Here is a 12730-nt window from a genome sequence, read left to right on the forward strand (position 1 = left end):
CTTAAGTCACACCCACTTTGTTTGGTGCAGACCTATCAAACCTTTTCTTTTGTTCAGTCCATTTTGACAGGTCTGAACACTCCGTATTCACCAAGCAACTGAACTAGTCTGGCAGACATGGCAGGTCTCGGTCAGCTTCCAGTGACCCCTGTGTGGTCCAAATCAAACGAGATAACTGAGCATAAGAACACCCTTTTCTCATTCGCATATCAGAGCTGTACTGTCCACATAATCTGCCTATTTTAACATTTCACTCTATACAGACACTCATATTCTGTGCACAAGCATAATTTGCTGCCAATAACATCAGATCAATAAAAAAATAATAACAAATGAATGCTTTTGATTTTTCTGCATGTGGATCACAGAATGCAGTTTTGGCCATGAATCTTGTTGCTTTATGATAAACTTAGATGTTAAACATATCTTCTTTCTGTTTTTTTTATTCATGGTGGTGAATGTGAGAATAACAGAGCGCATGCAAAATCTCTAAGCGTTAAGTGAAAACCCACATGCACTTTAGCCGGTGCAGTGTGAAACCAACCCAACCAAATGAAAAAGAGTGTCAGAAATAACCCAGAGTCTGGTGAGAACTTTAAAAAACCAAAACAGCCTGAAGTTCTTCAGAGATGTTAACTAGCAAAGCTTGAGGCTGTTCATGAATAGGCTGGCCTGTTATTAGCATGACATGGAGTGGACAAGCTGCAGTTTGTCTCTCAACCAGCTGAGGTGTGAGGTTTGTTAGTAATTTTGCCCCACCACTTCTGGAAGTGTGGCACCACCCCTGTGGTTCTGCAAACGTAAATACACACAGGGCCTCTCCAGTATCACTACTATATCACTATCACTGCATCACTCATACAGAGAATATCCATGTAATACTGTGACAATATAAATAATTCAGTTGAAATTTATGCAATGCATTGTTTTATTTTGAATTCACAGCATAACATAAGCATTAAAAATACTGTAAAGAAGCAATACATTGGTTATTGTATAGAAGCTGGAGCACTGAAATCTAATTTGTGTTCATGATGTTATTTTTCTCTGCAGAGATTTTTGTAATAAACTGTTTGATTTCCACAGTTAAACAAGATAAAGGCTGATAAAAAGTTAAATTGCTCAACTGAGTGAAAAAGCAAAGCACTGATTGATAAATCCTGTGATGATTAAAAGGGGTGTGTACAGCTTTCAGCTGCTCTGTGTGCTGCGTCTGGGCTGTGTTGAAGCTGCAGCTCTGAAATCTAGTTTTCCTTCAGGAATATTTCCTCCTTGCAGAATTTGCCCCTCTGTGTTGTAATCCTGAAAGATGCAAATCAGATTGAATATAGAAACAAATGTTTTTATATGACATAAAACAGTAAACAACCTTTCATCTCTGTCAGAACAAACAACATGATTTGAAAGCAGCAGCTGTTTGTTCATGATGAATGGACCAATAGAAATACTCCAAATGCAAAACTACAGGGATGCAAACTGGTTGAGCTATTCTTAGATTACAGACGTGTATAATGAAACTTTGGGCCTGCCAGTGGACCCTGGCCATTTAAGGGGTTAAGGAAAAGTCACAAACTACTGCCATTATTGCAAAGACATAGAATTTTTAAAAATTAATTTGTTGGAAGGTCATGTGCTGGGCTGTATTTAGTCCTAAAAACAGTAAGTAAAGGTTTTCGGTGCAATTTTAAATATGCCCTGTTAATGTTTGCAGGTTTCGCGAATGTTTGAGCAGGTTGGGTAGGTTCTGTTTTCTGAGAGTGTGAGTTACCATCACTCAGGTTTGTGTCGTTATTCATACGCCTAAGTAGGATTCTGTACCAGACCACTACTGATCTAGAGTTCTTAAAGAACATATATTCCTCTGTACTCTGGCTGCTAAGTGAATGAAGATGAAAATGAAGATGCTTTATGGGCACAAACTTGGAGTTGTCTAAGCTTCTTCTGTATAACCCCAATGATACCATATGGTTACTCCTGCTGGCTAAATTAATGTAATGCCTAGCTAACTAGCTTTATAAATTAGGCTATAAGTTAACTAGCTACCATGAGTAATAATAATAATAATAATAATAATAATAATAATTTTATTTATATAGCACTTTTCATGCCGGTGGCAGCTCAAAGTGCTTTACAGACAGGTGATAAAACATAGTTATAGAAAAGATCATTAATACTTAATTAGAATCAGAAGAAAATGAAGATTAAATTACAAGATAAACACCAGTTTTACTTAAATGCCTATTTAAAGAGAGAGACTTTTTTAGGTGCTTCTTAAAAGTGAGCACTGAGCTTGACTGTCTAATAAAAGGTGGAATTGAGTTCCACAGTTTAGAAGCAGAATAACTGAAAGAGTCTCTCCATGTTTTCTGTATTGTACAGAGGGTCTCTGTAGAAGGCCACTATCTGCAGATCTTAGATTACCTGCTGGAACATAAACAGACAGACACTCTGTGATGTAAGCAGGTGCTTTAAGGTTGTTTTGAGCTTTAAAGACTAGTAGCTGAACCTTGAAATCTGTACTGAATGATACAGGCAGCCAGTGCAGTTCTTTCAAAGCGGGACTGATCTGATCTCTCTGTGTTGTTTTTGTTAGGTTGCGCGCTGCTGCAGTTTGTACGAGTTGTAAGGGATGTGTAGTTTTCTTAGGAAGTCCAGCAAGAAGAGCATTACAGTAGTCAAGTCGGCTTGTAACAAATGCATGAACAAGTTTCTCTGCGTCGCTCTGAGAGAGAAAAGGCCGAACTTTAGCGATATTTCTTAAATGATAAAAAGCTGCTTTAGTGACCGTGTTTACATGTGGGGTAAAACAGAGGTCAGAGTCTAAGATCACACCCAGGTTTCGTACTTCAGGTTTGGTCATTTTTCTCTGAGTTTCTGTACCAACAATCAGTAATTCAGTTTTTTCATGATTTAATTGTAGAAAATTTTGCGACATCCACTGAGAAATATCTGACACACAGCTGGTTAGTCTGTCTACAGAGTCTTGATCTTCAGAGGGAATAGAAATGTATAGCTGGGTGTCGTCAGCATAGCTATGAAAATTTATGCTATGTTTCCTAATAACATCACCTAGAGGTAGCATGTACAAAGAGAAAAGCAAAGGCCCTAAGACTGAACCTTGGGGGACTCCACAAGAAACGGCAAATCGTTTTGATGAATGATTTCAAAGCGAAACCATGAACTGCCTTATTTAATTACTTAAATATGATTTAAACCATTCTAAAACTGTGCCCGAGAGGCCGACCCAGTATTCAAGACGCTGGAGTAAAATCTTGTGGTCAACGGTATCAAAGGCTGCGCTGAGATCTAATAAAACCAAAATAGAAGGATTTTGAGCATCAGCGCTGAACCTGAGGTCATTGATAACGCAAATCAATGCTTTGTACTATGGTTAGAACGAAAACCTGACTGAAACTTCTCGTATTAATTGTTTGATATTAGATACGTATTTAGTTGTTTGAAAGCAACTTTTTCTAAGACTTTACTTAGAAAAGGTAGGTTTGAAATCGATCTAAAATTATTCAGTATGGAAGGATCCAGTGTTGAATACAGTCCCACCGTGAAGCTGCTGAAAGGCTGAAGGGAAGTTCATGCTCAGAACCATCTGGGGAATTGTTTCAGGTTAGATTTCCAGTAAGAACTGAGCTATTGGGTTTGCAGAGGTTCTGGGTTCTTACACACTAGACAAAATGTGTAGATCATGTCAGTCTAGACGGCGTGTGCTCGGCTAGAGCAGCAGGGAGAAGGGTTTCTACTATTCAAATTTAAGCGAACATATCCGAGTTCTGTCTTTTGACTTTGCCCTTTCATGCATGTTTTCACTGGTTGATGTGTGCTATGTCAGAATCTATTGCAGCAAAAGTTGTAATGATTTGAACTTTTTTAACCCTCAGTGTATCACTCCAATACAGTAATAATTTAGATTAGTTCACAGATTTCATCATATTACAGGTTTGTAAGAGTTAGTCAGTAATCTGTACTGTATACATGTTTAAAGTAACCCTCCCAACCCTGAACACAGTGAGCTGCTGCTGTACCTCAGAGTCGAGAGAGGCTCATCTACTGATATTCAATAACAAATTAGATCTAATATACAGACAGATGTGTTTATATCACAATAAAACAGTAACTCAGTAAGTCTGGTTCCACTGACTTACATTAAAAGTAAAGTATGTTTTTTCCTTCTTCTGTAAAGTTATAATTTTGGATATATAAGGTTTTGTTCCGACATATATATATAATGTTAGATACTCACACATAGGCTGACTTTGGGCAGCTGGAATGTGTTTTTTCCACTTTTATGATATTTTTTTCTGGAATTTTAAAATGGACAAAATTGAAACAGCACTGATCAGGATGGCCAAGAGCAGCAGCTGAGGAAGAGCAGAAAACATTTTTAGTTTATGTTTTTATTACTGTAAAAATCAACATGCCTACATCAGCTCCACTACAGCTACACCTGAACCTAAAGTGCATGTTAAATACAGACTGTTCAGGGTTAAGTCTGTGGCCAAACATCAGACTTTTTAGAATAAATAAAACATCCAGAACTGCATTTTTTGTATATTCTGGATGAGGTACAATACTACAACATTTTTTACCATTACTACTACTACTAACTTATAATAATAATAATAATAATCATAATAATAATAACAATAACAATAACAATAATAATCATCATCATCATCATCATCATCATCGTCATCATCATCATTAATAATTAATCATTAATCATTCATAATTAATATTTATAGTACTAGTAGCAGTGCTTTTTATGATTAGTAGTAGTTTTATTAATATAAGCAACAATTAACATGAGTAATATTTTAATCATGTTATGCAAAATAAGTTAACACATCCTCTACAGAGGACACACTTCTGCAGATTTTAATACACAATCACTGTATATTTAAATGCGTTCTCTGTAGAGGATGTGTGAACTTGTTTTCACTTAGAAAACCAACAAAACGTGTGTTCAAACGTCTGCACAAGACTGTAAGACAGTATCTGTTTGCAAAGACAGAAAATGTGTTAAGATGTTATAAACTCACGGTCAGCATCTGAGGAGATGGTCATCAGCAGGACCAGCCCCAACACCAAACACACACAGCTCATCTTCATCTCCATCTTCTCTGCAGGCGTCTGAAGCTCCGAATGCTTCTTTCTTTGTCTGTATCTCCAGTTTTAGCTGATAAGGCACTATTTAAATTAGCTTATTTTCAAAATAAACAGGCAGTTCTGCCCCCCACCACCCCCACCACTCACCACATCTTCCTCTCAGTGCGCAGAGCAGAAGCTCTAGTGTGAAAATGACCCATGACAGCAGCTCTGATGTATCTGATAAATGCCGTGCATGAGTCTGCAGACAGTCAGTGAAGGCCTGTGACCCAGCCTATTCATAAAGTAACTGATAACAGCAAAACTTCCACCAACGCATCACAGCTAATTTGATGCAGAAGTGAAAAGGTGTTGTAGAGAACTACACAAACAGCTCATCTTTCATCTTTTTAAAATCTTCCTGTTTGGCTTATGTTTCTGTAAAGTTACTAATACATTAATTTCTCTTTTAAGTGAAAAAAAACAAGTTTCAAAACTGGAGTTCAAAAACTGATTAAAAGCTACAGAGAAAATGAGACTCCTAACAACCACCTGGAAGACCTGGTAGACACCAAAACTGCCCCCATCTGATAAACAGCACTTAAAGCTTTCATCTTTGAGAGAGAGGAGAAAATCAAGCTGCATCAGATCTGCTTTAGAGGCTTGGTTATGCAGATGGCCACACACCACACGCCCTCTGATAAAGGTACTTTTTGTGTGGTATAATGTTTTTGCTGTTAGTTTAGGTTGTGTGTATGTGTTATGTGATGTTACGCGCTGGGGGATGTGGGTTTTGTTTGCGAGGAGGTAGTGGTGACCTTCCCTGCAGTTTTGGTGTTCTGTATGTGCCTTTCTTCTGGTGTGTTTAATAAAGAGCAGTATCACTGTAGAATCATGGTCATCCTTGGTCATATCTTTCTTTGTCAGCACTACACTGGTGTCAGAACTGGGATCAGTCCCCAGCAGCTTGTAAAGGAACAGAAATCTTTGTGGTGCAGATGACTGAGCCCAGTGGATAGCTGAGAGGGGAAGCAGCATGGCAAAGACTGGTAGTGAAAAGACAGCAGTTGAAGCAACGCAACAAGGTTCTACAGTGGAGCCAGGCTCAAGGACAGCAACTGGCTATAAAAACAAGGACTGTGGCAGGCAGGAGGAGGCCTGCTTTCTCTTCCACCCATGGCAGTATAGACCCCAATGAGGCTGCTGCTTGTGCACACTGGAGCTCTGACACTCAGTCTTGACTAACTACACCACCATCCACCACACCAGCCTCACCGTGAAGCTTCCTTATGCTGGCCCCATTGTCGGGTCTTCCAGTGCCAGCTCCAACCTCCAGCCCTGCTGCACCAGCCTTGGGGTCAGGCCTCCTTATGCCAGCCACTGTCCAGATATCTTTGCCAGCAGGTTCTTGTGGCCAGCTGCTGTCCTCCAGCCTAGCTCTGCTGTTGAGCCTCATCGCGCTGCCTCAACCACTTGGAGAAAAAGTTTTTTTTAGCTCTTTGTCATAGGCCATGAGTCCATTCAGTGGATGGTGAAGGCCAAGAAGCTTCAGGTACCTTAAAATCCAGAACTTTCACTCATCATAGATGGTGTGGCCTTTCCACAGCAGAGCTGATGGTCTCTCTCAGCTTCACCCCCCCCCCGGTTTAACTTTTCTTTAACCACTCCTAACCTTTTCTTCATCATTCCCCATTTTCTTAACCATTAACATGTCATTCCCCTCCTTCATAATGCTGTAGAGTCCAGGGGTTTTAACATCACCCTTACTTTTTTAAACTTGCATATATGTATATACAGTCATATTGAAAAGTTTTGGCACCCTGGTCAAATTACATTTTGTTGATTTTCTATGAGAAAATAAGTGAACACATCCTCTACAGAGAAAACACCCTTCTGCACATTTTAATGCACAATTATGGTTTATTTGTTAAATTTAACATAAAATTCAGAAAATGTGGCCTGTGCACAAGGTATGACACACTTTATATCATATCTTTTATAAAGGGATACAATTGATATCATTCATGTGGTGAGTTAAGGGTCATTTAAAACTGTTTAGTTGCTCTAAGTGTTGTGTCTGGGTTGTGTGGAAGCTGCGGAACTGGAATCTAGTTCTGAAAGAACCTCTGCATGAATTATGGCAGGCAGAACTCACTCATAGCTGCTGCAACCCTAGAAGACCCAGATGGCTGTGTACTGTGATGCTCTGTACCAGATGCTAGGATGTCTTCTTCCTTGTCCAACTTGTCCCTAGCTGTTGTAACACTGTAAGACACAGTAGACTCAGTACTCTGCTGCTGTGTAGTGGACGCAAGGACGTTTTGCTCATTGTCCAACTTGCCCCTAGCTTTTGTAGCACGAGAACTCACAGCTGACACACTACTCTGCTGCTGTGTAGTGGATGCTAGGATGTCCTCCACCTTGTCGCTGTAAGACACAGTTGACACACTAGTCTGCTGCTGTGTAGTGGACGCTAGGACGTCTTCCTCATTGTCCAACTTGCCTATAGATGTTGCAACACTGTAAGACACAGTTGACACACTACTCTGCCGCTGCGTAGTGGACGCTAGGACGCGTCCCTCATTGTCCAACTTGCCTTTAGCTTTTCGAACACTGAAAGTTGTTGACACAGTACTCTGCTGCTGTGTAGTGGATGCTAGGATGTCCTCCACCTTGTCGCTGTAAGATACAGTTGACACACTAGTCTGCTGCTGTGTAGTGGACGCTAGGACGTCTTCCTCATTGTCCAACTTGCCTATAGATGTTGCAACACTGTAAGACACAGTTGACACACTACTCTGCCGCTGCGTAGTGGACGCTAGGACGCGTCCCTCATTGTCCAACTTGCCTTTAGCTTTTCTAACACTGAAAGTTGTTGACACAGTACTTTGCTGCTGTGTAGTGGACGCCATGATGTCCTCCTTCTTGCAGAACTTGCCTCTAGCTGTTGTAACCCTAAAAGACATAAATAGCACAGTTAACCTCTGCATTAGTGGCTTAGAACTGACCTTATTTTTTCTTCATTTAACCTTATGGTTAAATGGCCAGGGCCGACCAGCAGACCTGAAGTTTTATTACACACTTATAACCTAAGAATGGCTCAACCAGTTTGTATTAAAGTTTCAGAATTAGTGAATAATAAGCCTTAGTATGTCATAAGCCTGGGATTTTAAGTCTCATCTAGTGATATTCATCAGTAAATCAGATTTAATATACAAGCAAATGTGTTTATTTAGTATAATAAAACAGAAACCCACATATATTTATATTCTAAAGGTAAACACTCACATATAGCCCTGCTTTGGACAGTCAGAAGGTGTTTTCTCAACTTTGATGATCTCTTTCTCTGGAATTTTAGAAGTGACGAAGTTCAAACAGCACTGATCAGAAGGAGTGATGGCACGAGCTGATATGAGGAAGAGCAGAAAACACTTTCACACACGTTAAATAGAATCAGTTTAGGGTTAAATGAATGTGCACCAAACATCTTATTATCCTCTCATTATGAAACACCTAGAACTGCGTTCAGGGTATAAAAAGTGTAATACTAAAACAGTTATTACTATTAATACTAATACTAATAATACTAATTACTAATAATAATATTAACTTCTACCATTATTAAACAATAAAATGTATTATTAGGGAAATCTAGGACGTCCTCCTCCTTGTACAGCTTGCCTCGAGGTGTTGTAACCCTGAAAGTCTCGGGTGGTCTGGGTTTCTCCTGCTGTGTAGAGGACGATCGGACTTCCTCTTTGTAGAAGCCGCCGCTAGACCTTATAATGCAGAAAGACACGGATAGCACAGTCAGAGTAGAATAATGTTTAATAAATATATCCTTTATTTTGTATGATGCAGTTTTATAGACTGCAGCTGCTGCTTATAAACAGCGGCTCCTTTTTGTGCAGCTGCAATGTGTTCAAGCGCAAATGCTCACAGCAGGTAAAAGGAGACGGTTAGCTGATGGAAGGAGATCATCAGTCGTCTTAGCTGGCACTAGTTCCGTATCGCACTGTCCACATAATCTGCCTGTTTTAACATTTTACTCTTTACACACACTCATACACTGTAAAAAATGATGTGGCTTCTAAATTTAAAGTAAGTAACCTGATTAACTTGAAATGTTGTCATTAAACTTATAATATTAAGTTAATGGAAGAATAATTTGTGTATTACGCTTGCTAACTTCAATAAACTTAAAATTTCAAGTTTACCTGGTTACTTCATTTTTAAGGTTTAAAAGTTGCATAATTTTTGCAGTGTATTGTTCTTGCAGCATGATAATATTATATTATATGATATGTTAAAATCGGCAGATCAGTAAAAATGAGCAAATAAATGCTTTTAATTTCTGCACATGGATTACAGAGAGTAGTTTTGGCCACCACGCCCCCACCCTCCTTTTGTGTGAGCTGAGAGAGAGAGAGACAAGGAGACGTGAGCTGAGTCAGAGAGCTAACTGTTAGAAAAGAGAAAGGTTCTGCTCATGTACAGCGTGGCTGTGGCAAAAACAGCTGGAAAATAAAGCACTATGTGCAAAAGCTGTAGCTCTTTTAATAACAGTGAATGCTGCAATATTGAAAAAGCAAAGCACTGATTGATAAATCCTGTGACGACTAAAGGGGTGTGTAAAGCTTTTAGCTGCTCTGTTTGCTGCGTCTGCGTCTGGGCTGTGTTGAAGCTGCAGCTCTGAAATCTAGATTTACCACAGGTCCTTCTTGCAGAATCTGCCCCTCGGCGTTGTATACCTGAAAGACAGCACAGTTAAATTAAGTTTGGTTTCACTGAAGAGAGTCTCATCTACTGATAATAATAGCAAATCAGATTTTATATAGAAACAAATATGTTTATGTGACATAATAAAACAGTAAAACACATATCCTCACTGTCGGAAATGGCGCATCGCCCTCTCTTGGTCTGCACGGGACTGTTTTTTCAGTCCTGCACCCACCCGCTCCCTCAAGATTTCATTCCACTCCCACATAAAATCTGATTTATTTGTCCTGCTCCCGACCGCAACCGAAACCTTTGGGCCCACTCCCGCCCGTGCAGTTTCGTCAAGGCGAACTGACATCCAATACACACAGATTGTTTACAAATACGTTATTCTCTGCTGAAATAACAAGTCAGTGACGGTCATCAGACTCACTGTGGAGTGGCTTCAAACGCCATTTATTCCCAGTAAATACAAAGCAGGAATTAAATCAAAGAGCAGTTGTTTTTGGTTCTTTAAGCTATGAGACTGCATGTTGTTCATGTGATCTGTTTCTTCAATTCAATTCTTTAGTTACGGTTAGTGTTTTACGATTAGTGTTTAGTGTTTATTTAGTGTCTATTTAATTCACACATTTCCTGTTTACTGTCTATTTAATGTTATTGCTACACCATGGGGTCTGAGAGTAACGCAATTTCAATACTCTGTATGTCCTGTACATGTTGTAGTATTGACAATAAAGTTGACTTGACTTGACTTTAGACTTAGTTCATTTTATTTGTTTTACTGTTATCCTTTTATATTGTTTATATATATGATTTAGTGATCGTTCTACTTTATTTAGGTTGTTCATTAATTGGTGGGATTTCTCTTCATGCATGCTTCGGCCTGCAGTGGGCTAGTTTCCTGCCTGTTCCCGTGCACAACACTGAAAATTAGTTCCGCGCCGCAAGATATTTTGGCGGGTTATACGGGAATCAGCGGGAGTGCAGACCTCTACTTTCGTGGCTTCTGAGCTCTGAATATTTTTTAACCAGCCCCAAACCTGATAGTGTTAGCAAATCACACGCTTCACCCTGACTCAATTACACTTCACTCATTCATCGTACCATTCAAGGTCACAATCACCCACTTTTCTAACACACATAAAAATCGGTCATCTGAAAACCAGCCCAACCGGATCCTGATGTTACCCATGAAATATGTTGACCCGATGTTTTGTCAGACCCATCGGGCTGCAGACCTCTAACACTGTTTATCAGGACACAGAATTACGCAGATGGAACGCTTTGTTTAGCGTGTTTCTAGTTTTTAGGCCACAAGAATTTAACTGAATGACTGTTTAGCTTTGGAAATTTATAAAAACTGTAAATAAAGTGTTCCTCTGTTAGCTGAACATTAGAGAGGAGACGTGTAGAGGAGATGATTGATGTAGAGTGAGAAGAAATGTGCATAGAACTTTTTGACATTATTGAGAAAACTTTTTTTTTGCATTTTGTTGATGTGTAAATCCTTGTATTTAGTAAAAGAAAAAAAAGGAGCAAATAAAATAATTGCAGATTAATTTGAAAAAATACTGAGGGACGAAATCCCAAAATAATTATACAGTAAACTGTGCTGAGCCCCGTATTTTTACAAGCCCAGCCAACCAAAACTTGTATCTTGTAACAGCAGCTGTTGTTTACATTGTATCAAAATTTTATGATGAATGGACCAATAGAAATGCTCTAAAACTGGTTGGGAAAAAATCTCATTACATTAACTTACATTAAAGTTAGGAAAGCTTTTTCTTCTCCTGAAAAGTTCCTATTTTGGAGATATGAGGTTTTATTCTGACAGTGATGATAAAGGCAGATACTCACACATAGCCGGACTCTGAGCAGCCAGAATGTGTTCTTTCAATTTTTAGTATTGTCTGGAATTTTAAATTTGATGAAGCTGAAACAGCACGGATCAGGATGGGCATTGGAACCAACTGAGGAAGAGGAGAAGAAAGATTTTCAAGCTCTGTCTTTTAACTGTGAAACACTTGGACTGACATATAAAAATCTCTCACCGCAAATACTATTAGAATAATGTTGTTTGACAGACAGACCAGTTTTTTTTTCCACAAAAACAGAATTAGCACGAGAAAAAGGAGAAAAAAAGAGAACCATCTCCTGCACTGAGATTTGTAATGACTATTTTGAAAGTCCAAATTAAAAAATGTAATGAGTAAAAAGTATGTTTTTCTCTTGGAAATGTAACTGAGAAAGAGTACAAGTATTTTAATGATACTTAAGTACAGTAAGAAAGTGTAATTTTCCACCCCTGATTATAATGTGTTAATCTGTGTCTGGATCTGACTGTAGAGATGGAAAGTGTGTTAAACTTACCAGTAGCATCTGAGAAGACGGTCATCAGCAGGACCAGCCCCAGCACCAAACACACACAGCTCATCTTCATCTCCATCTTCTCTGCAGGCGTCTGAAGCTCTGAATGTTTCTCTCTCCGTCTGTATCTCCAGTTTAAGATACTCTTTTTTATAATTCATTTTCAGTCCTTTATTAAAGGCTCTGCCCCCCACGGCCTCCTCTGTTCACCACATCTTCCTCTCAGAGTGCAGAGCAGAGGCTCTAGTATGAAGATGACCCATGAAGATAGCAGCTCTGATGTATCTGATAAGCTCAGTGCTCTAGACATCAGACAGTTACTGAAAACCTGTGACGCAGTTTATTCGTCCTGTGGACACATAAAACCTTGCTGCATAAAACCAAGCTTACGGCCATGCAGTCTCCACAGACTAACACTGGCAGTAGAGTCATATTGAAGAGCCCAGAGACTTTCAACATGGCTCTGTCTCAGGATGCCACCTGTTCAGAAAGTCAGTTTGTCAAATTTCTGCTTTGCTAGAGCTGCCCTGGTCAAACGTCA

The 12730-nt window shown here is 39.3% G+C and overlaps 1 protein-coding gene and 1 long non-coding RNA gene across 2 annotated transcripts; both read right to left on the reverse strand.

The window, feature by feature from the left end:
- Positions 1-910: 910 nt before the first annotated feature.
- On the reverse strand, positions 911-5192 carry LOC118806669. Its single transcript, XR_005007140.1, has 3 exons — positions 5055-5192; positions 4256-4373; positions 911-1302 (listed from the first exon to the last, which is right to left on the reverse strand). It is a non-coding gene; the product is annotated as an uncharacterized LOC118806669 (long non-coding RNA).
- A 2043-nt stretch (positions 5193-7235) lies between these two features.
- On the reverse strand, positions 7236-12268 carry LOC118806512. The gene is made up of 6 exons (XM_036567942.1): positions 12193-12268; positions 9990-10170; positions 9810-9851; positions 8782-8879; positions 8389-8506; positions 7236-8055 (listed from the first exon to the last, which is right to left on the reverse strand). Exons 1-6 carry the CDS (start codon positions 12266-12268, stop codon positions 7236-7238), a joined length of 1335 nt encoding a protein of 444 aa, XP_036423835.1.
- Between the last annotated feature and the right edge of the window lie 462 nt (positions 12269-12730).

Source organism: Colossoma macropomum, unplaced genomic scaffold (genome assembly GCF_904425465.1).
Source record: "Colossoma macropomum unplaced genomic scaffold, Colossoma_macropomum, whole genome shotgun sequence".
NCBI classification, from domain to species: Eukaryota; Metazoa; Chordata; class Actinopteri; order Characiformes; family Serrasalmidae; genus Colossoma; species Colossoma macropomum.